Raw genomic sequence first — 25,344 nt, 5'->3', positions numbered from 1 at the left:
ACTTTTTGGTCACCCCTTGCTGGTTTCTAAAACTCTCTCAATTCTCAGGCTCACTATTCTTCACAACAATATAAGGTTCTTTTAATCTAATCCCATCCTTAACTTCTCTAGCAAGCCTCAGATGGATCTTTCTTGCTGAATTTTTTTTAAATTAGAAGTTACATCTGTTGAATAATTTCTTTAAATGTTTCCCACTGCTTATTTACTTCCACACCTTTAATCTATTTACTCAATCAACCACAGCCTGGTCTCACCTTATATCTATATAACTGTTTTCTTAAATATAAGATTCTAGTCTGTCCTTTCCTGCCCCACACTGCTTGTTTTTACCCAAATTGCTACACTGCTTTACTGCCTCAACTTTTCTCTTCAGATTCCTAAATTTCACTTCACCTGGTCCCCACCACCCACCCCTACCACCCTTGGCACCCTCTCCCGAGTTTTAATTTAAAGTTCCATCCACGGCCCTAGGTATACAATTGCCAGGATGGTGACATCAGCCTTGTATAAGTGACTCTCATCCCAACAGAACAACTCCCTCTTTTTTCAGTACTGCTCTCAATGTCTCCTGAATTGAAACCCATTCTTCCCACACCACTCTTTGAGGCACACATTTAATACTCTAATCTTCTTGACCCCATGCCAATTTGCTTGGTTAGTAGTCCAGAGATTATTACCCTTGAGGTTCTGCTTATCAATTTAGAACTCAGTTCCTCAAATTCCTTTCAATGAAACTCATTCTTAGTTCTACCCATGTCGTTGTTTCCTATGTGCACTACAGCAATTGGATCCTCTTCCTCCACTGCAAGTTCTTCTCCAGCGAGATGTCTTTAATCTTGGTGCCAAGCAGGCAACACAACCTTCAGAACTCCTAGTCACAGCTAGAGAACAGTATTTATACCCCTGACTATACTGTCACTATCATATTCCTTTTTGCTCCTCCAACTTGACTGGTTTCCTGCACAATGGTGCTATGGTCAGTTTGCCCTTTTGCCTGCAGTCCTTGTACTCAGCCACACAGGTAGCAAGTACCTTGTACCTGTTGATCAAATTCAAGGGCTGAGGCTCCTCGATCACTATGTCTAGATCCAAATACCTACCTGATTCATAGTCACACCCTCCTGTCCCCGACCATTGACCAAATCTAATATTCTACCTAACCCTAGGGGTGTAACTGCCTCCTGAAACAAAACGTTGAGATAACCTTCCCCCTCCCCAATTCCTAGCAATGTCTGCAGCCTGAACTCCAGTTCAGCAATTCAGAGCCAAAATTATTAAAGCTGCAGACACTTAGGGCAGATAGTTAGGAAAAATTCAGTGCTCAGATTACACTGTGCTCTACCTTTACTTCCTAGGTTCATAAAAGGTGCCTGAGGATGCTGCTGGTTGGTCAAGTGCCTTGTCAATTGGCATCACTTATCAGAAATTGAGATGTGGACTGTGCACCATTTTGTGAGCTTCCATGCTGGAATTTTGAGCTTAGAAAGTTACCTCTATGAAGAAAGTAACTAGCAGAGGATGGCTTTCGCCTATGGAACTGTATTCATACATGTCATTGTTTGCAGAAGAGGGGAATTTTAAAAATATTGGGAAGGCGTTTTTCTTTATTCATTCTTTGCCCTCGAGAAGGTGGTAGTGAACTGCCTTCTTGAACTGCTGCAGTCCTTGTGGTGTAGGTACACCCACTGTGCTGTGAGGGAGGGAGTTCCAAGATTTTGACCCAGCGACAGTGAAGGAACGACAATATATGTCCAAGCCAGGATGGTGAGTGACTTGGACGGGAACTTCCAGGTGGTGGTGTTCCCATCTATCTGCTGCCCTTGTCCTTCTAGATGGTAGTAGTTGTGGGTTTGGAAGGTGCTTTCGAAGGAGCCTTGGTGAATTCTTGCAGCGCATCTTGTAGATGGTATATACTGCTGCTACTGTGCATCAGTGGTGGAGGGAGTGAATGTTTGTGGATGTGGCGCCAATCAAGTGGGCTGCTTTGTCCTGGATGGTGTCAAGCTTCTTGAGTGTTGTGGGAGTTACACTCATCCAGACCAGTGGGGAGTATTCCATCACACTCCTGGCTTGTGCCTTGTAGATGGTGGTCAGGCTTTGGGGAGTCAGGAGGTGAGTTACTTGTCACACTATTCCTAGCCTCTATTCTGTAGTATTTGTATGGCTAGTCCAGTTCAGTTTCTGGTCAATGGTAACCCCCAGGATTCAGTGATGGTAATGCCACTGAATGTCAAGGGGCGTTGGTTGGATTCTCTCTTGTTGGAGATGGTCATTGCCTGGGATGGTGGGGAAATGCAATTGGCATGGAAATCAGGAAATATATTCTTACCTTTTCAGATAATTTATTTGTTTCTGCTAGGGGAGGGAGTAAAAAAAAGAACCTGTGTCTATTGTGGGGTTATGCCAGCTGTGTGAAACCCATACTGCAGGAAATGAGGGGCCCAGCATGTTGCAAAGTGCAATATAAAAGGCAAGTGGTTCATTATACATTACTCACCGCCTGGTCCCGTAGCTTATCATACAGAGACTCCAGTCGCTTGTTTGCATCATCCAGCTTCCTCTTGGTTTGCTGAACAAACAATGTTTTATGATCTAGTTAGCAACTGAATAGCAGCAGAGAAATCAAAATAAAATAAGTATATTATAATGTTCTTACAGTCACAATTGTGCTTTTCTTGCTTACTAATTTCAAGTTTCCATCTGCTTTTCTCTCTGACTTACTCTGAAAGGGATATAGTTTTGAGAGTTGCAGCACCCTTTATGGACCACCCTCTGAGTTTCCATTCTTAGTGTTTGAATCTGCTAGCAGCATTCCACTATGGGCACTATCATAACAGAGTCCAAGCTTATCATTTACATCAGGTGCACTTTGCAATGGAGAGATGATTACTGGATGCTGGGAACCCTGGGCAACTCCTCCCTTTCCCAGCCAGAAATAATGAGAACAGCTGGAGTATAAATATCACATTCCAGCTGAAATCAACAAACAGCTCATGGCAGGAATCAAACCAAGCTGTATAAATCAATGTCGCACCGTATAACGCATTTGGTTCCTCAGGCACCAAAGTTATTTTCACGATGCAGTTTAAATATGGGCTCATGTACTTTCAAACTTTGAAGCCATGTCTCACAACTTTGGCACTGGAGCTGCTCTGCACGTTACTGAACAACTCCTAAGAAATGTCTATCAGATAGTCTTAAAGAGCAATCAGCCTACAAACAGGTGGTACAGTTAACAAGGTCAATAACACAACCTATTATCTACCCATACAAATGTAAATGAAATCAACTGTGTATAGCACATACAGGATCAGTAGCTGCAGTCATGCATCGCTGAATCAATCCTTCAAATGTGATCTTCAGAATGGCATGCTCTTCTGGAATGGGTTTCTTGGCAATTTTCTCAGTGGTTATTGGTTGTACTGGCTGAGCAAATAAAATAAGAGTCAAGAGTCATTATGGCACAGGAGCCCATCAAGTCCATGCTGGCTCTCTGTAGAGCAATCCAGTCCTTTTTTTTCTTTTCTTTTCTTACGATGTAGAAGGAGGCCATGAGGCCCATCGTGTCCGCACCAGCTCTCTGAGCATTTTAACTTAGTGGCAATTTCCTGCCTTTTCCCTGCAACCCTGCATATTGTTTCTATTTGAATAATCATCCAATGCCCTCTTGAATGCCTCAATTGAACCTGCCTCCTCCCTAACTGCTCACTGTGTGAAAAAGTTTTTCTCATCTCTCATTTGCTTCTTTTGCAAAACACTTTAAAACTGTGCCTTCTGGTTCTCAATCTGTTTACAAGCGGGAACAGTTTCTCCCTTTCTACTTTGTCCACTCCCCTCATTATTTCGAAAACTTCTATCAAGTCTCCTCTTAGCCTTCTCCTCTCCAAGGAAAACAGTCCCAACTTCTCCAATCTTTTCTCATAACTGAAGTGTCTCATCCCAGGAACCATTCTCGTAAACCTCTTCTGCACTCTCTCCAATGTGTTCACATCCTTCCCATAGTGTGGCGCCCAGAACTGTACACAATACTCCAGCTGAGTTCTAACCAGTGTCTCTTATAAGTTCATCATAACCTTCCTGCCCTTGTACTCTATTAATGAAGCACAGGAAACTGTATGCTTTAGAAACACCTCTCTATACTTGGCCTGCCATCTTTAATGACTTACATAAAAATACACCTAGGTCTCTCTGCTCCTGCACACCCTTTGGAATAGTATTCTTTATTTTATACTGTCTCTCTACATTCTTTGTACCAAAGTGTATCGCCTCACACTTCTCTGCATTGGACTTCATCTGCCACCTATCTGCCCACATTGACAATTTTGAAATTCCACACTGTCCTCCTCACAGTTTACAATTCTCCCAAGTTTTGTGTCATCCGCAAACTTTGAAATAGTCCCCTGCACACCAAGATCTAGATCATTTATATATATCAGGAACAGCAAGGGTTCCTGGGGAACTCCACAACAAACCTTCTTCCAGCCCAAAAAATACCCATTAACCATTACTCTCTATTTCATATCCCTCAGCCAATTTTGTAATTCTGTTGCTACTGCCCCTCTTATTTCATGGCCTATAACTTTCCTCACAAATCTGTTGTGTGGCACTGTATCAAATGCCTTTTGTAAGTCCATATACACCACATCAACAGCCTTGCCTTTATCAACCATTTCTGTTACCTCTTCAAAAAACTCCAGCATATTAGTTGGACACAATTTTCCTTTAACAAATCCACGCTGACTCTTCCGAATCAATCCAAATTTTCCCAAGTGGCTATTAATTCTATCCTGAATAATTGTTTCTAGAAGTTTTCCCACCACTGAAGTTAAACTGACTGGTCTGTAATTGCAGGGCAGATCTTTGCAACCTTTTCTGAACAAGGGCGTAATGTCTGCAATTCTCCAATCCTCTGGCATCTCCTCCAAATCTAGGGAATATTGAAAGATTATTGCCCGTGCCTCTGCAATTTCCACTCTCACTCCCTTCAATATTCTTGGATGCATTTCATCCGGTCCCAGGGCCTTATCAAATTTAAGTACCAACAGCTTATTCAAAATCTCCCCCTTATCAATTTTAAATCTTCCAAGTTACTGAGTTTCCTCCTCTGTCACCCTGGCCTGGACAGCATCTACCTCATAGGTAAAGACAGATGCAAAGTATTAATTTAACACCTCAGCCATGCCTTTTGCGTCTGTGCAAATTCCCTTTTTGGTCCCTAATCGGCCCAAGACCTCCTTTTACCACCGTTTTACTATTGATGCGCTTATAGAATACTTTGGGATTTCCTTTTATGTTAGTTGCCAGTCTTTTTTCATAATCTCCCTTTGCTTCTTGTGTTTGCTTTTTCAGTCTGACTTTTGCAGTCAACCCAATTCCCCCACTCTATCCCCATAGCCCAGCATGTTTATTTTATCTCAAATGCCTATCAGTTTTTTTCTGAAATCATTCGTCGTCTCTGTTTCTAGCACCCTCGTAGGCAGCGAGTTCCTGGTTATTACTGTGTAAAAACAATTCTTCCTCACATCCCCCCCGTATCTCTTGCCCAAAGCCTTAAATCTATGTCCCCTATTCCTTGTACCATCAGCTAATGGGAAGAGCTTTCCTTTATCTATTTAAATTCTCATAATCTTGTAAACCTCTATCAGATCTTCCCTCAACATCCTTTGCTCAATGGAGAACAACCCCAGCCTCTCCAACCTAACCTTGTTAGCTAAATTTTCTCATCCCTGGAACCATTCTGGTAAATTTTTCTCAAGGACCCTCATATCGTTCCTGAAGTATGATGACCAGAAAGGGACACAATACTTTAATTGTGGCCTAACCAGAGCTTCATAAAGGTTCAGCTTTAATCCCCTGCTTTTGTACTCAATACCTCTATTTCATAAAACCCAAGATCCCATATGTTTTGCTAGCTATTCTCTTAGTATGTCCTGCCCCTTTCAAAAATCTATGCACATGAACTCTCATGAACCCTCTGCCCACTAATAAGAACTCTGCTATTAAGTAAATATTGCCTCTCCCTATCCCTTCTACCAAAATGCTCATCAGATATATGCAGCACCAACCTTAGTTTTACCAATATACATCTCAAAATTTGCATATACAGTAGTAACATTGACAATCAATAGGCGTTGAGGGCTGCTCCCTCCAGCAATTAAGCTCGATTGTTGCAGGTGGGGCAAGTTATTACTGTGTTTCCTACATAGACAACTGTGTAGGAGAAGGCGCCACAAAAAGACACCTGCCAAAGCCAGCAGCTTATACTGAGAGGAGTGTGGAATTGAAGTGGGGTAGCAAAATTGCGAGAAAAAAATTAATGCAGTATACAAAGCAAAAAGTACATGGGAGGTGCTCACCCTATCCCAAAATAAATCACCTTAATATCCGTAAAACACTTATAGAGTAACCGGACAGATTTCTGCCAGCAGGTGGATTTTCTGTAGTAGAATAATACAGTTAAAAATGATATTTTCTTTGATCTTTAATCAACTTTGCCAATATTTGTAAACTAAACTCTCATTAAATTAGGAGAACAGGGCAAAGGACCATTCCACAGTTCTAACACCAATACATTGTTCCAGACTTGTACCCCCTCTATTATCTCCATTCATGCAGCCAAAATCCTTGAAGATTTGAATTGGTGCCTTTCTATTTTGTGCCTTTCTGGACCATTCTTTGGTTTCTTTATTTGAAACATTCAGCCATCTTATGTACAAAGTAATGTGAACTTGGGACTGAATCTAAGTAGGAAGCAACATTTGAAAGAAGCAAATTTGGTTAATTCAAAGGAAACTAAAATCAAATGGTGTGATGGAGTCTTTGCAACTGTATACGAATCAAGCATATTGCTTACATCATATTTTCCCACCCTTGATCAAATTTGTGATAAGTTAATCTCATTTAATCTGAGCCAAGTTTTCATAGGAATATAGAACTTAGGAGTAGGCCATTCAGCCCTTCAAGCCTACTCTGTTATTCAATAATTGTGGCTGATCTCGTGTGGTCTCAACTCTGCTTTCCTCCCTGTCCCCTATAACCCTCAGCTCCCATGTCGATCAAAAGTCTATCAAACTCAGCCTTAAATAAATTGAATGACCCAGCCTCCGCTGCTTTCTGGGGAAGAGAATTCCACAGACTAATGACCCTCAGAGAAAAAAAGTTCTCACCTCAGTCTTTTCCATGTATGTGATACATGAACAGATTTAAAGCCAAAGAAAATCTATACCTGCATGATGTCACCAGTAGGAGCACCAGGAGCTTCCTCCGTGCTATGCTTTGGCATCATTGTCTGTAGTGTGGGCTGCATCCCAGGCTGCAATATTCCTTGATATGGACTTTGAACGCCTGGTTGACTTGGAAGCTGCTGAGGAGTCTGGAATGAACTCTGCAGTGGAGGGTGAGGTTGCTGATGCTGCATTGGAGCCTGAGGGTCTGCAACTGGATTCATTATGGGAGCTGTGATGGGTGCAGGAGGAGTAAAGTTGCCTGGTACCTGCAAAATATAGTAAATTAAAATGATGAATGAGTAGTTATTAAACAAAAAATAATCTGCTTGGATTGTTTAATAAGTCAAAAAACAGCTGAAGTTCTGTAGCACTTATTGGAAATTCACTACTATATGCTTTGAGAGATGATAATTTATCAGTGCAGCAAAACAAATCCTACATCTTCTAGAGGATTCTAAAAATGACATTTACGTATAAATAATCAACATTAAGCAATGAGTTCATAAAGACCTTTCATCAAATTAAAATAGAAAGTACTGGAAATTTACAGCAAGCCCATCACCATTTGAACATGAGAAGTTCAGGTGGAGAACATTTATCATCAGCTCTGATACCAGGATAGAAGTCTCTTACCTGTCTTATCTCTTTGATAGGAATGAACCTTCTGGTGCAATGCCAGTAAATTTGCTGGTTCAGGGACAGGTCAGCCCGAGTGGAGCCTTATTTTTAGTGCTCACTTCCAAATAGGTCTAAGCGATTAGGGCTGCATTTTACAGGAGAGGGGGCGGACGACCAGAAGGAAAGTTGGCTGGAAGCTGACTCGCTCCATGCAAACCCGCCCCATTGCCCTAAGAAGCTGCAGGCAGGCTAAACTGGCTCACAGTGGGACTTCCCCCGCCCCCACCTCATGGAGGAGGAAGTCCCACCCTCACAAGCTGCTGACCATCAGAGCAGTCCTGGCAGCACCAAGAGCTCAGTGGTGGGCGTTGTCAGGCCAGCAAGCAGTCCCAAGAAGCTGTAATGGATCCTGGAGTGAAGTAAGTCTGGAATATTGGGTAGGGAGGGTTTAGCCAGCTTAGGGAAGAAGGTGGAAGGGGGTTGGGCTTTGGAGAGCAGATGGGTAGGGAGGAAGGGTTTGGGGGGGAACACAATCCTAGGGAGGCTGTCCCAGATATGCAAAGAGAATCCCCTGAAGATAGTAGCCCCCTTCCTTCCCACCCTTTTAAAAACGTTATGCCCATTCCTGCCTGCCCATGCCAACTTTATTATGGCAGGAGCAGCATGTAAGTGGGTTCAGTTGGCTTGTTAAACAAGCTCAGTTGGCCCTTAATTATATATTTACCTATGGTCGGTGGGCTGCTGATTTCAGTGCCTGCCCACCTGCTGAGCTTGAGGGAGGTGGGAAGGTGGTGGACTGGGCACCCACCCTATTTTACATGCTTCATTGCTGCAAACACGCCTGGCAGGGGCACATAAAGTCCAGCCCTTGAGTATGGAAACAACACTACTGGAGTGCGAGATTGATTTATTCTCCAGCTTACTAGCAGTCTTCGATCCAAAGGCAGCCTATGGCTGTATTTCTTGGAGTGGCAGGTGATGCACTAAGATTCCAAACCTTAGAATTGGTGGGGTGCTCGCGTTGTACCACTAGAAGCATAGGCATATCTCCCTAATATTTAGACAACCTTTCATCAGGATTTGGTACAGGGTTGTGGTCAGGTCAAAGCAGTGAATGGAAGTTTCACTCCCACACTATGGAATTTCTACTCTGTTGTCTACTTTCAGCATTTAGTTCTTTTCCCTTTATCTTTAAATAGCAATTTACCATAAACCCATGAAAGAATCTTACAGCATTGCACATTTCCTGACAATTGTACCTGTCATAAATTCCTATGTTCACATTTAAATGGAATTTCCCTAAGAAACTTATCAAGCTGTGGCTTCTCTTTCCCTCAAGTGCGGGCATTGCAGCAACACCTCTGGCAAGGTGTAAATACAGTGACAAGTTTACATAGATAGTGCCATTATAAATGTGGACAAAGAAAATCATAACAGATTACAAAAATAGGAACAGAATGCACAACCCTATGATGGAGATTGAATTGTCCTCATCTAATTACCTCTTGTTGTCTAACTATGCTCAAACTAAAAACTATATATTTCTCGACATGTGCCATGGCAGAATTTTTTTTTATTATTTATTCATTCAGCATTTATTGCCCATCTCTAATTGCCCTTGAGAAGGCGGTGGTGAGCTGTCTCCTTGAACCAATGCAGTCCATGTGTTCTAGGTACACCTACAGTGCTGTTAGATAGGGAGTTCCACAACTTTGACCCACTGACAGTGAAGGAACAGCGGTATATTTCCAAGATGGTGTGTAGCTTGGATGGGAACTTGCAGTTGGTGGTGTTCCCATGCATCTGCTGCCCATGTCCTTCTAGGTGGCAGAGGTCGCAGGTTTGGAAAGTGTTGTTGAAGGAACCTTGGTGAGTTGCTGCAGTGCATCTTGTAGGTGGTACACACTGCTGCCACTGTGTGCCAGTGGTGGAGGGAGTGAATGTTGAAGGTGGTGGATGGGGTGCCAATCAAGTGAGCTGCTTTGTCCTGGAAGGTGTTGAGCTTCTCAAGTGTTGTTAGAATTGCACTCATCAAGGCAAGTGGAGAGTATTCCATCACACTCCTGACTTGTGCCTTATGGATGGTTCACAGGCTGTGGGGAGTCAGGAGGCGAGTTGCTTACCGTAGAATTCCCACCTTCTGACCTGCTCTTGTAGCCACAGTAATTATACAGCTGGCCCAGTTCAGTTTCAGGTTAATGGCAATCCCCAGGATGTTAACAGTGAGGGATGCAGCAAAGGTAATGCTACTGAATGTCAAGGGGCGATGAATTCTCTCTTGTTGGGGATGGTCATTGCCTGGCACTTGTGTGGCACCCAAGCCTGAATATTGTCCAGGTCTTGCTGCATTTGGACACAGATTGCTTCAGTATCTAAATAATAGTTCAGAACAACTAGTTTAAAAAATAATTTAAAATATTTCTTATTTACCACGGTCTTTTTCTTTGGCATCCTACTGAGAGCTGGAGGGTCATTCCAACCATTTTGAGGTCCTGTGAAAAAGATTTTTTTTTAAACTAAGCTACTTGAGCACTGGTAAAGCAAAATTACTTCATCTCTTAAAGCAGCAGGCATCACCATTACTGACCAAGAACTTAAGCAGCCTTTTGTCTGTTTTTAAAAAAAAATTTCTCCCAACCCTCAACACTTATTTAAACAAGAACACTGAAGAGACTGAGCTATTCAGTTGTGGGTCTTCAGCTGCCTCTCCCTCAGGCACAATGATGGTGACATCAGGCTTCAAGCAATTTTTCAGAATTCCACAAAAGGCCAGGACTGATTTTTCAATCAATAGCTTAAATATTAGGACAAAAGAAGCAAAACCAGATTCAAAATGATCATGCACCTGAATCACATGTTGACAAGGTGTCAAAGTTCTATCTTTCACAATAGCAGTTAGCATAAAGTGCAAATACACCTGCTATTTAATAGCATTGCAAGTGTGCAAACTTAAATCAAGCACTGTAAGTGCTAAATACAATGAAGAGTTTCATTTTGCTGTAGTTCTTTAGTCTGACTTCAGATAAAGATATGAGCAATTAACCGCAAACATATAATCAGAATTCCTACATAATGCTATCAAAACATGCACTGAAATCCTTGTTGAGCCAGATTTTCACACATTAGTAAAATAAATGTTGTTCACCTCTGAATTTTGTTTTCATAGAGTCATGGAATAATTTACGGCACAGAAGGAGTTTATTCCTAAGCATCAAATGTATCATCCTAAACACATTCTGTTCCTTTTACATCCTCACTGTGTAAAAGATTCACTCACTTAATAGTCTCCTGTTCAACTCTTCTTTAAGGATCTCAAAGCTGTGGAACTCTACTCTCCTCTCAGCCTTTCCTTCCTCTCACAAGGTTCAAGCTTTGAAAACCCAAGCTTGCCATCACCTACTATTTCTTGATCTCCTATCATCTCCTATCTTTCCAGTAATTGTGGTATGCCCAGCTACAGGCCTAGGCCGTGCACACGATAAAAAATACAAGTGGCACTTCTGGACAAAATCTAGAGATGCACATTTGTCCAACTCACACATTTGTTCAACTCTTGCACTATGACATGAGCTTTTCTGTAACCTTTTCTGTCCTACGATTTGCCGGGCAAGGGTAAGGGATTTTAGTGAAATGACAAAACCACTGGAAATATTAAAAGCTATGGAATTGAATAACTGAGTTTTTGAATACTGAAATATATCAAAGCAACCTCAGCTCATTATTTACATGTCAAAGTGGCCAAACCATGATGATAAATTTCAATGAAAAACTCTTTTTTTCCCCCAGTGGACGCAGCATAAAATTTAATGTGCGCAGCATTTTACCTCACTGAACATTTCTGCCTATAAACAACACAGCAATTAACGCACAAGAATCTGCTCACAGGGATATAAAAATATTACCATAGTTACAGGTCACATGCCTTTGTCAATACAAAGGGCAAGAGTAGCCATCCTGAACTCCACTGGATGAAAACGTTTTATCTGGTGTCAAACACTTCTCTCCCAAAGGAGAAAACTTGTTATTTCACAAATCTTTATTTGAAAATAAAACTGCCCTAATATTTGTAGTAAAAACATTTTCTGGTTATAAAAAGATATCAAAATCAGATAGTTAACAAGTACACCATTCTTTTTCTTGGGTTTAATTCTGTCTAAGGGTCTCCAGAAAGCACACCCTTACACTCATCAATGGAACCTTCTCAATTATTTCCTTACTAGCATTTCATCCTTTCCCATTTGAGAAAATTTTAAAATGTAATCATATTTTGTAATGTTCCTATCAATCCAGATTAGATACAATTCTTCCAGTACTTCAAAAATCCCATGGCCAATAAGCATCAATTCAAGGGAGGGAACAATCTTGCATTTATAATGATACAAATGCAGCCGTCTGCAGAAAGTTTAAGCTAATCACACAGGATGAGTTAAAATTTAACTCAGAGGGAGGCAGAGGAGAGGTAATGACTTGGAAATAAGTACCAGAATTTTGATACCTGGTAAATGGCTTGTTTTTTGATATACTATGGAATTATATGCATCTTCCTGTCAAACAGTACACTTTAAGGATTATCTTTACCTTTATTCATTACTGATTGTGCTAATAACTATTAATCAGAGCCAGAAGCTAGCAGAAAAGAGTGGAAGTCAGCAACATTCATAAGCTGAATTGGCTCTAAGTACCATTACAATAATTTAAAAATCACATACTTGAAAACATTCCATATTTGAAGTGCAATAGTTGGTGCACTTATTTCATTTAAAGCAAAGCCACTCGGGGGTGTTGGGCATCACAATATTAATGCAGTATTATAAATAATCTGTTTCATTGGTTTAATTAAAATTCAGCATTATTAGGATTCCATTTGAATTTAGAAAAATTTATCCTCAAATCAACTGAGGTTTCCAGGGTAATATTTCACTCTCTCTACTTCACCTTCTAAGGAAGTAATTTGGTCCTGAGAATCTATGTCTCCTGTAGACAGAAGCAAAGTAAATTCAGAACAAGAGATGCAGAAAACATGACTTATGTAATTTCTAAATTGTTTTGTAATTTGGTATATGCTAACGTTTAGGGGAAAACAAATCGGAGGATGACTTAATAATGTGCATTGATAAAATAACCAAATCCTCAGAGATCAAAAGAACATCTCTCTTTTCAGTATTTCTTCTCCAAGTTTTTTTTTAACCTTTTATAAAAACAAGCAGGAAACTCCAGTTAGTATTTTAACAAATTTCTCTGTTAATCTGTCAAAAATTCTAAATCCTTTACATTGGCAATCCTTTTGCTACATGAAGTGCATTCTCATCGACATCAAGAGCACAGAGCATATGGCTTCCAATAACTCACCAGTTTGCAAGTTGGTGCTGTTTACACACTAAATTCAGGCTGCAAGGTGACTGTGCAGTGTTTGCACTGAAAAAGCAACCTGAGCCTGGTCAATTGGAACTCCAGTCACTTTGTAGTAAAATAGGAGCCACACCTTTCTAGGTTTGATATGGGCCCAAAAAGATTATTTCTGAAGCAAGTAGGAATGCAGCTAAAGTTAAGAGCTTGAATCTCAAAACCTAAATAGAGCATATGAGAAATCTTAAGCAACTCAAAATAAAAGCTGCTTGTGGTAAGTAATCACCTTTGTTTTTTTAACCAGTGACATAGGAGAATGTAATAGAACTGCAGGACATACACATTTTTCAACCTGGTGTTTATGCCATTTGAAAAGAAAATGCTGTATATTATTTAAAGGACTGTAGTTCTAAAGTCTTGAACATCTAAAAAAATTGGTGAGAAAGAAAAGATTGGTGGACAGCATTGATTTCTCCACACATTCCAAGCTAAGACAGTGAGTGAACTGTGTGTAGAGTTACAGAGTGCCACTGTCTTCCTGCATATCAGTGCACCATTAACTACCTTAAAATATGATCCATAATGAGACTACCAACGCACTGCAGTGCAAATCTGGATTTACTTCACTAGCCTATATCTCATTAAAGACTTCAGGGATCTGTCCCTTAGGTGAATTGACCCCAGCAAATTACTGCACCAAGTGGGATAGCTTAGACTAATGTAACCCATGACATTTTTCTCTATTTGCTGCTGCCCCCCAATTGATAATTTCTAGTGAAAAGTACAGCTCATGGTCATCCCAACGGATGGTATCAATGTCACTCATCAGCTCATTATCAAGTGGAATAATGCAGGAAGATGCTTTCCTGCATTTAAATTTTAAAAATAATTTGTACTAATCTTCAGACTTTTCCCTAAATCAACCATTCTATAACAAATATGGGACAAGATCTCCATTAATGCAATCCATATGTAGCCCAAATTGATTCATGTGCCAAATTTCCCTCCATATCACTGGACAGTCAGGAACTCAATTTGTGCATCCATTGAGCCCATCTACAATGTTATAATTCATTGGAGGAATGTGTTCACTGCTGGAAAGCCCAACATTTATTGCCTATTCCTAATTGCCCTTAAGAAAATGGTGAATTGCCTTTTCGAACCACTGGGTTGGTGTAGGTGCACCAACCCTGTTAGGTAGGGAGCTCCAAGATTTTGACCCAGCAATGATGAAGGACAGTGATATATTTTTGAGTCTGGAATTCTGTTCTTTTGTTCATGTTTGGACCAGGCTGAAATGAGGTCTGGAGCTCAGTGATCCTGTTGGAACCCAAGCTGGGCATTAGTGACTCGGTTATTGCTGTGTAAGTGCTGCTTAATGTAATATTGATGATACTTTGCTGATGACAGAATAGACTGATAGGAAGTAACTGGCTGGACTGAATTTGTCCTGCTATTGGTGGACTTTCAGAAGGCACTTCAAAAGTTTCTGAAAATAGATTGCTGGCTAGACTCAGGTCTACAGAACTGCATAAAGACAACTGGTAGGTATTACATAGAATTACAGCACAGAAACAGGCTACATGGCCCATCTAGTGCTTTTGCGCCAATCAAGCCTCCTCCCACCATCCTTCATGCAGCCCTTTGAACATACCCTTCCGTTCCTTTTTCTCTTGTGTGTTTATTTAGCTTCCTCTTAAAGGCATTTGGCCTCAACTACTTCACATGGTGGCAAGTTCCATACATTCTGAGTAAAGAGGTTTCTCCTGAATTATATATTTAATACCACTGTGCATTTTTAGTTTAGCACAGCTGTGATAGTGGCTTTATATTTTCTACTTACTCAAGGTGATAGTATATTGCCATAGTAGTAGCTATCATAGTAAAAGTGCTATAAAGAAAAAACCATACCAACACTTTGCATATTACTAAATTTGCTTGGCAAGTAAAGCCGTTAAAAGTGAAGGATTGCTGCACTGTTTGAGGTGTCATCTTTCAGATGAGGTGTTAAACTGAGGCCCTCTCTTACCTCTCAAGGGAAAATAAAAGAACATGCAACATTTTGAAGACGAGCAAGGGAGTTTTCCTGGTGTCCTGGCCAATATTTATCCCTCAAGCAACATCGCTGAAACAGGTTATCTGGTTATTTATCTCATCGCTGTATGTGGAGGTTGCTGTGTGCAAGTGGACCACCGCATGAAAGCAGTGACTACACTACTAAAATAGACTATTCTTTCTTTCTTCCTCCAGTAAACATTCAAGGTTAGATTGGGTAGGTGAATGAAGGAAGAGAGAATAAAAACAAGCAGAGAGCTGAGGCAAAAGGGGCAGTTGTGGATTAAAGCCCTTCAGAAATCAGTATCAAGGCCATAGCTCTTGACTTGAAGTTGGAACTAGAAAGGAGTATAACCAAATTTCCAGGAGACATTAAGCTAGGAGATAGATTTTAGAAATTTGTACTCCCGTAATTACTAACCCAACAGTTTTTGTACTTGAATTCAACAAAAGCTTGTACTTATGCAACACCTTTAAATAACAATCCAAGGAGCTTGACAGGAGCATTATAAAACAAGCTACAACACCAAAACAGGAGATATTAGGGCAGCTGACAAAAATCAAAGAAGTAGGTTTTACAGAGTGTCTGAAAGGAGGAAAGCAAGATAGAGAGGCAGAAAGGTTTATGGAGGGAATTCCAGCACTTAGGGCCCAGATAACTGAAGGCATGACGAACAATAATGGAGCACTTGAAAACAGGGATGCTAAATGGCTAAAATTAGAGGAGCACATGAATTTATGATGCGTTCCAAATGCATGGATCGCAAATTCATTAAAAAACTTCAAATAGACATAGATTGAATAAACAATTAGCAGATTGTTATAATAAACTCCATCTGCCAAAGTGCGAGATGGTACATTGCGAATTCAAGGTTGACATAAAGCAGCACATGTTATATATGAAAGTACTATAGTGTGATAGATGAACCAGAGAACTTAGAGGTTGTGAAACACACTTGCAAAAGTGATCAAATAGGCTAATGGAGTGCAGGACTTCACAAGAGGTATAAAATATACCTCTTAGAATAACTCTAGAGGGTTGGTCAGATCTAATTTGGAAAAGCAGCCTCAATGTTTTGGACTGAAGGAAAGTTCAACAATGGTAACTGACCTGAAAAACTTCAATCGTGATGAGGGACTGAATAAACCTGTATTATACGCTCTAGAAATGATAGAGTTAAAGGATTCAAGAAAATAACTTGCATTTTTATAGCACCTTTCACAAGCTCAGGATGTGTCAAAACCTCTTTACAGCCAATTAAGTACTTTTGAGGCGCTATCACTGTTGTAATTCAGCAAAAAATGCAGAAACTAATTTGCAAATAACCAGGTTCCACAAACAGCAATGAAATATATGATCAGCTAATCTGTTTGTGATATTGCTTGAGAGGTAAATATTGGCCTGAACACAAGGTGATCTTCAAATGTTGCCATGGGATCTTCTGTGCCCACCTAAGAGGACAGACACCTAAGAGGGTCTAGGTTTGACACAAAGCAGCGGAAAGGTCACACTTCCTGCAGTGTAACTCTCCCTCATGCTACATTGGAGTGTCCTAGATTCAATTTTCAAGAGTGGGGCTTGAAACCATGACTTCCTGACTCAGGGGTAAGAGTGCTTTCACTAAGCCAAAGTGATCAGATTGGTTTAAAATAATGAAAGAACCTCAACAGTGTAATTTACAACAAGGCACCTTGAGTTTTGAGCAAAGGCTGTTAAATGAAAATCCAGGAAAGCATTTTCACACAAAGGGTTGTGAAAGTGCAGAATGCGTTGGCTTGAAAGCCATAGGTGGCACATCAATTGTGGCATTTACAATGGAGGTGGGTATGTACTTGGGAAGTCAGGGTCTTAAAGGGTATGGAGAAAAATGAGAATCAAGATGAAAAAGGTAGAGCTACCATCGTGTCCAAAAGTGATGGGACAGACTTGATGAGTCAAGCATTCATCCCTTGTTCCAATTAGAAGAAAGTCTGATAAAGAAGCTTATGTTTTCACTATTGAGATGTCATACTCATGCTCAGAAAGATAGAGGTCAGTTGATGGGGTTATAACCTAAGTCCCCCTCCTTGGGGCAGTGGGGAAAACCACAAGGACTGAAAGTCTACATTAATTAACTGAAAACAAAGCGCAGGAGAGACATGCAACGTTTCAATGTTAACATTCTACAATTATATGGTTTGCCATCATGCACACTGCATGTGACCTTAGTTTACTACCTTAAGAAAAGACAGGTATTGTCTCCCTATGAAAGGTTTTGACCAAGAAAAGCATGCATCATTTTTGTCATGTACATATCATGCAAGGATGCAGTTTCACGTAATGCATTTCTGTTTGTGAACAAACATATTATGTCAGCCAAACACTTTTCATGAAGGTGGAGCCTTTTAAAACATCTTTAATTTAAGGGCAATGCTTAGAAAGATGCTTATGAAAGACATGCTTTCTTCTCCTGCATATAAACTATGATGAGGCAGAAACCTAAATTGCCATCAGTCATACAATGTTAAATGCAAAACACAGTCCAAACAAGAAAGCAAAAGCAACATGCCAACAACAACAGACCTGTTCTTTGTGAGGCAGGCAGCTCATTACTTGCAGGTAGTGTACCTGTTGGTCCAGTTGATGGTGGATAGCCGACAGAAGATGTTGGAGCTCCAGGTCCGCCATGCTGGTAGGATGCTCCAGAGAGAGGAAGAAAAGCTGAAGCAGGGCCAGGTGCTGTAGGGGATGTTTGTGGCTGTCCTGGATATGGAGGAGCCACAGAAGGAGGCAAAGAGTGAGAGGGAACAGAAGGCAAATATACAGATGGGTAGGAAGATGGGGGTGGAGGTGCAGTAGGTTGATGAGGTTGATAATAAGTTGGTCCCCCTGCTCCCTGAGGGAACTGCTGTGGTTGGTAAGCTATGGAACAGATTTACAATGTTAGTAAACAAGTAAGAATGATTAAAGAAACATTTATTAAACCTTATAACTTAGCAAAATATTAAACAAAATCAGGAGAACACAAAAACTGCAATAAGGTCCTATCAAAATTATACAATTCTACTGAGGGTTACCATTGAGACAAAATAAGGAGGTGGTGGTCAGAGGGGGTGGGGATCAGCATGGCTTCTCATACTACAATTCATCAGGATTGTAAATCCCCAACATCCTTCTTTCATACCGACTTTCTGACCCTTATTTGGATCGTTTACAGCATAGAAACAGGCCAATTGGCCTAACAGGTATACGCTGGTGCTTATACTTCACACAAGCCTCCTTCCACCTACTTTACCTCAAATTATCAGCACATCCTTCTATTTCTTCTTCCCTCATGAGCTTAACTACTTTCCCTTTAAATTTTTCTAATACTATTACTATTCTGTGTAGTAGTGAGTTCCATATTCTCAGCACTCTGAGTAAAAATGTTACTCTTGAATTACTTAGTGGATTTATTAGTGACCACCTTGCATTTATGGTCCTTCATTTCGGACACCCCAAAAGTGGAAAACTCTTCTATATGACAACCCTATCAAACCCTTTCATAATTTCAAAAGATCTCTACCATTAGCATGTTGCAAAGTATTTAAAAATATAAATTGATTTTCTATGGTGACTAAAGTACCTTTTTTACTATGAAATCAGGACTATGTATTTATCATTAAAAAATATTAAATCCTTTCCTATTTTTGTGTTTTGGTTTAAATGACTTCTTATGCATTGTCACCCCTCCTCCAATCCACCTTTAGCAGTAAATATTTCAGCCATCTTATAATAAACTGACCTTGCTATCTCTCTGCATGCTTTCAAAAGTTTCCTAAACAACTCACTCTTTGATAAATCCTTTGGTCACCCACCCCCACTAGCTCTTCCCTGCCTTTTTGAAGTGCTTGGGGAATTTGCCAAGGACTGGATGTGCTTTAAGTGCAAGTTGTCATTGTTGATGTCTGCAAATCATCCCAAATACTCAAGGTAAATGAATACAGATATGAAGGTAGAATTTCCATGTTGGACTTTATTGTACAATGCACAGAGCTGAACCTTATCACGCTTCTTTTGTTCATTACTGACTAAATGGGACTTTTGCATCGAGGTACAAAATTATGAGGGGTCCAGGTAGGGTAGACAGGAAAGACTGGGTTCCCCTAGCTGAGGGATTAATTACCAGTGGGCATAGATTTAAGGTGATTGGTAGAAGGATTAGAGGGGTCATGAGGAAAAACTCTCTCACCCAGGGAGTGGTGGCATCTGGAGTTCACTGCCCAATTTGGTGGTTGAGGCTGAAATGCTAAACTCATATAAAAGGTATCTGGATTTGCATCTGAAGTTTCGTAACCTGCGAGGCTACGGACCAGGTGCTGGAAAGTGGGATTAAAAATGAGCGGCTAGTTTCTTTCCTCTCTTTTTGGTCAGCACAGACACAATGGGCTGAATGGCCTCTTTCTGCACCGTAACTTTTCTATGGTTCTATGGAATCACAAAGCGACATCACCAAGCAAACGTTCAGTGCTTTTAGATACAGGAATTTTTTTGCATAAGGGGGAAAAACTTATACCATAGAATCATAGAATGGTTACAGAACAGGAGGTGGCCATTCAGCCCATATTATTCATGTTGGCTCTCTGAGAGACCAACTCAACTCGTTCCATTCTCCATAGCCTATTCTCCATAGCCCTGCAGATCTTTTGTCTTGAGGTAATTATCCAATTCCCCTTTGAAAGCCACATTGAACCTGCCTCAACCACACTCTCAGGCAGTGCATTGGAGATCCTAACCACTCGTTGTGTAAAAAAAGGTGTGTCTTCATGTCGCCACTGGTTCTTTTGCCATTCACCCTATATCTGTGCCCTCTAGTTCTCCCCTTCCACCAATGGGAACAATTTCTCTCTAGCTCTGTCCAAACTCATGAGAGGTCTAAACACTTCTATCAAATTTCCTCAACTTCCTTCTCTCAGAATAACCCATGCTTCTCTAATCTATCCACATTCTCATAAATCTTCTCCACACCCTCCCATACAGCCTTCACACCCTTCCTAAAGTGCACTGCCCAAAATTGCACATAGTATTTCAGTCAAGGTTGAACGAATGTTTTATAAAAGTTCATCATGACTTCCTTGCTTTTGTACTCTATGCCTCCAATTATAAAGCCCAGGATCTCCTATGCCTTTTTAAGCTGCCTTACCACTTTCAACAATTTGTGCACATACACACAGATCTCTCTGCTCCTTCACCCATTTAGAATTTAATTCCTTTGTTGCCTATTGCCTCCCCTTGTTCTTCCTACCAAAATGCACCACTTCACACTTCTCTGCATTAAATTTCATCAGCCACATGTCTGCCTCGTTCCAGCAGCCTTTATGTCCTCTTAAGATCCACCACTATCTTCCTCACAGTTCACAATACTGAGTCATCTGCAAACTTTGAAACTGTGCTCTGCATATCCAAGTCTAGGTCATTAATATATATCAAGAAAAGTAGCAGTCCTTGTACCAACCCCACCGTATAAAGTCCTCCAGGCCGAAAAACAACCATTAACCACAATTGTTTCCTGCTGCCACTATCGCTTTTATTCAAGGGACTTTAAAATTTGCTTGCAAGTGTTTTCTGTGGCACTTTATCAAACACCTTTTGGACGCCCAATGGGACCACATCAACCACATTGCCCTCATCAACCTATTGCCTCAATAAAAAAAATTCAACCAAAATTGAGTTTTTGCCTTTAACATATTTATACTGGCTTTCCTTAACTAATTCACACTTATTCAAGTGACTGTTAATTTTGTCCAGAATTATAATTTCTAAAAGCTTTCCCACCACCAATGTTAAACTGACTGGCCTGTAATTGCTGGGTTTATCCATGCACCCTCTTTTGAACAAGGGTGTAACATTGCAATTCACCAGTCCTCTGGCACCAATCCGAAGGAGAATTGGAAGGTTATGGCCTATGCCTCCATAATTCTCACCCTTACTTCCCTTAGTACCCTTGTATATGTTCGATCTGGCCCTGGTGGCCTATCAACTTTAAATATAGCCAGCCTTTCTAGTGTCTCCTCTTTATCAATTTTTAGCCCATCTAGTGTCACAACTACCTTTTTCATTACGATTTGCACAGCATCTTCTTCCTAGGTAAAGAGAGATGCAAAGTACTTATTTAGTGCCTCAGCTTTACCCTCTGCCTCCATGCACAGGTCCCGTTTTTGTCCTTAATCAGCCCAAACATTCCTCTCACTAACCTTTCACTATTTACATGCCTATACAAGACTTTTGGGTATCAATGTTAAATTGTTGTACAGATAGTTGGAGTTCTTCCTTTGGAACTTGAATTGCCCACATTTGTTGCCAATTTGGGACCACCATAATTCTATGCCGACAACACACAGCAGAATTACAATTATCTCAACTATTTCCAGGATGGGTAGGGCAGCAAAATGGACACACAACCTGCAGATTAAAAAAAAATTAATGCATCAAGCACTTGCTAGATATTTTCTGAAACTGGGGTCAGACAACAGTGACCAACACTGAACTTATTCATGAAATAATTTTTATGATAGTTTGAGTCAGAACAAAAAGCGATATTGCCCATTACACTTACTTTGAGGGAATGTCTGACGGGACCCCACTTGGGAATACATGTTAAAAACAGTTGATGTTGAAGTTGGTGATTGGACCTGTCCACTGAGATTTGGAATGCTCTGCAGTATGAAACCTGGTGGCGGGGCTTCACCCTAGGGAATAAGCAAAACAGCTTGTGAAGCTATAGAATTGTTTTCAAAATGCAACTTCCAAAAGTAAAGTATATCGCATATACTCGGGTAATGATCAGTCTTGTGTACAAGTCAACCCCCAACTTCTGGCCAAAAAAACGTAACCCTTTCTCTTTGCCACCTGATCGCTGCCTCCCCCACAGGCCGACTCTCCCTTTCACCAATTCTCCTGGTTGCTGCTTCTCTCACAGGCTGACTCACTCTCTCTCTCGCCAACTCTCCCGATCACTGCCTCTCTCTCAGGCTGACACTCTCTCTCTCACCAAATCTCCTGGTTGCTGGGAGATAGGGCTCAGGAGAGGGGCAGCGAGAGGGACGCAGTGAGTGAAAGGAGCTGTGAGCGGGAATGTGTCTCAGGGAACGGAACAGGCCAAAATGGCACGCATTGGGTCATGCATGCTCCATCGGCCCCGGCTTAATACAATGGCAAAGCAAACGTCCCAAAGTACATCATCGGACCCAAGAACATGCATGGATTTCAACCCCTTGAAGATATTACTTGTTTATAGGTCGACCCATACTTTTTGCCTATAAATTTGGGCTCAAAAAGTCAACTTTTACACGAGTATATACAGTATGTAGACAACAGAGGATAAAAGGTCAGTGTGAACATGTTAGAAAGTTGCAATGCATTGAGTGATTTGTATGGTATAATTAAATGATAAGTGTTAACACTCGGGAAGAGTGATTTCATTCAAATCCTTTCAGAATTTTATTGTTTTATGAAGTGTAAATCGTGTTTGACTAATTTGCTAGAGTTCTTTGAAGATGTGACAAGCAAAGTGGATAATGGGGATCCTGTAGATGTAATATATCTGGACTTCCAGAAGGCCTTTGATAAGGTGCCACGCCAAAGATTAATACACAAGATAGGATTACATGGAGTTAGGGGTAATATATTAGCTTGGATAGAACGTTGGCTAATCAACAGAAAGCAGAGAGTCGGGATAAATGGGTCTTTTTCTGGATGGCAAGCTGTAACTAGTGGAGTGCCACAGGGTTCAGTCCTTGGGCCCCAACTATTTACAATCTATATTAATGACTTGGATTCAGGGATAGAAGGTACTATAGCTAAATTTGCAGATGACACCAAAATAGGTGGGAAAGTAAGTTGCAAGGAAGAAATAAGAAATTTAAAAATGGATATGGACAGGTTAGGTGAAAGGGCCAAAATTTGGCAGATGGAGTTTAACATGGATAATGGTGAGGTTATCCATTTTGGTCGGAGGAATAAAAAGGCAACTTATTATTTAAATGGAGAGTAACTTCAGAATGCTTCAGTGCAAAGGGATCTGGTTGTCCTCATGCATGAATCGCTGAAAGTTAGTATGCAGGTACAGCAGGTAATGAGGAAGGCAAATGGAATTTTGGCATTTATTGCTAAAGGAATTGAGTATAAAAATGGGGAAGTGTTGTTGCACTGTATAAGGCATTGGTGAGACGTAAGACTGCACCTGGAGTACCGTGCATAGTTTTGGTCCCCTTACTTGAGGAAGGATGTAGTTGCATTGGAGGCAGTTCAGAGGAGGTTCACTCGATTGATTCCAGAGATGCGGGGCTTGTCTTATGAAGAGAGATTGAGCAGTTTAGGCCTTTACTTGCCAGAGTTTAGAAGGGCGAGAGGAGATCTAATTGAGGTATATAAAATGCTAAAGAGGATAGACAAAGTAGACGTGGAGCAGATTTTTCCCCTTGTGGGACATTCTAGAACGAGAGGCCATTGTTTTAGGCTAAGGGGTGGTAGATTTAAATCAGAGATGAAGAGGAATTACTTTTCTCAAAGGGTCGTGAATCTGTGGAATTCACTACCTCAGAGTGCAGTGGATGCTGGGGCGCTGAATAAATTTAAGGAGGGGATAGACAGATTTTTAATTAGTAATGGGTTGAAAGGTTAGAGGGAGAGGGCGGGAAATTGGATTTGAGGCCGAAATGAGATCAGTCATGATTGTATTGAATGGCAGGGCAGGCTTGAGGGGCTGAACTACCTACTCCTGCGCCTAGTTCTTATGTAGAACTTAGTTCAAAACAACCCACGTTATACAGCTGTCTATGTGTGTAAGCAGGTCTCATTTTGCACGACAGAGACTACTGGCCCAGAGCAGGAAAAGCAGGAGTTGGGGGAAGGCAACTACTGAAATATGCTTTTCTTTTAAAAGCAAAAAATTTCCAGGCTGAAGGAAGGTAGCAAAGCTAAGGGACTATGGGAAAGAGTTGCTGTGCGTGGGGTAGCGCTGACTTAAGTGGGCTTAAGTTAGGGCTGGGAGACAAGGTAGGCAGTCAAAGCAAGCATAAGAAGAGGTAGATAGAAGGCAATGAAAGCTTGGAGTCAGAGTGGCACCCATTTCTTTTAATACAACATACATTTTCAGCATTGATGTTTTTAAGCACCCAGTTCCCGTTTTGTTCACACTATCCTTTTAATTTGAGTCAACTTTTCTTATATGGCTCAACATTAAATGAAAGGCAGGAATTGTTTCTTAACACATTACAACTAACTTTATTATAACAGAAATCCATAGACATTACTTCAAATAGTCGTTTGGTAGTACAGAATTTGAGTATTGCTGAAAAAAGATATTTTATTGGAGCTTTTCATCTTGCATTCATCAGGACAATCACAAGAATACCAATGTCAGGGGAAGCAATAACTTTATACTGTGTGAGAAGAGAGTGCTGACATCCTGCAGGATGATGGCTATCCTGATCAGATCATTTCATTCTGTATATTGAGCAAACTCATGAATGAGCCTAAGGGCATCACTTTCGGCCCCAAAAAGTGCCCAGTCTACCTCAGATTACCCTGGAAGGGCAAGGTATCGCAAAAGTTTGAGCAACAGGTGAAGCTAACTGTTTCGCGCAGTAGCAACACGAGTAGTCGCCAATGACAGGATGCTGCCGTTAAGCCAAAAAGACATTCTGCCTATCACACAAATGAGTAATGTGGTATATGAATTTCAGTGCCAATGCGATGTAGGTATGTAGGCTGTACATCCCAAAGACTGGTGGATCATATCAAACACATGACCCTTCCGCTGTTCGCAACAGGAAAGGTACAGATCGTATCCAACCAGCCCATGCTTGCAAAACTTAAAACACAGTGTCCAACATTAGATGTGATTCCACAATCAGACAACATTTGCTAAATAACCCTCAGTGTGCTAAAACTTACGTTCACAACCAATTTAAGATTGTCAGTTGGGCTTGCAGCATGGTGAATTTTCATGACTGGAAGCTACATATATTGATACACAGGGCCCTATTCTTTGCAGGCAGAAAGAACATGTACACACATTGCGCCTGTTTCAGCTAAACAAAATAAATGACAACTATTCACTGGTTCATTCCTCAGGGC

At 40.8% G+C, this 25,344-nt stretch overlaps 1 protein-coding gene across 7 annotated transcripts in view; it reads right to left on the bottom strand.

The window, feature by feature from the left end:
• Positions 1-25,344, bottom strand: part of sec31a (SEC31 homolog A, COPII coat complex component) — a 106,526-nt gene that overhangs the window by 2,491 nt on the left and 78,691 nt on the right. For 3 of the 7 annotated variants that reach the window (XM_041187518.1, XM_041187561.1, XM_041187547.1), the window contains 7 exons: positions 21,821-21,953; positions 17,809-18,147; positions 12,780-12,818; positions 10,275-10,336; positions 7,226-7,492; positions 3,307-3,426; positions 2,498-2,569 (listed from right to left, as the gene is read on the bottom strand). In XM_041187518.1, the coding sequence (XP_041043452.1) occupies positions 2,498-2,569; positions 3,307-3,426; positions 7,226-7,492; positions 10,275-10,336; positions 12,780-12,818; positions 17,809-18,147; positions 21,821-21,953 (1,032 nt within the window). The remainder of the gene's footprint in view (positions 1-2,497; positions 2,570-3,306; positions 3,427-7,225; positions 7,493-10,274; positions 10,337-12,779; positions 12,819-17,808; positions 18,148-21,820; positions 21,954-25,344) is intronic. The other 4 variants (XM_041187536.1, XM_041187527.1, XM_041187553.1 and 1 more) reach the window with 4 other exon arrangements.

This window comes from Carcharodon carcharias, chromosome 1 (assembly GCF_017639515.1).
Source record: "Carcharodon carcharias isolate sCarCar2 chromosome 1, sCarCar2.pri, whole genome shotgun sequence".
Lineage (NCBI taxonomy): Eukaryota > Metazoa > Chordata > Chondrichthyes > Lamniformes > Lamnidae > Carcharodon > Carcharodon carcharias.
The sequence above is the reverse complement of the archived record's forward strand: the minus strand, read 5'-3'. Positions and strand labels throughout refer to the sequence as shown.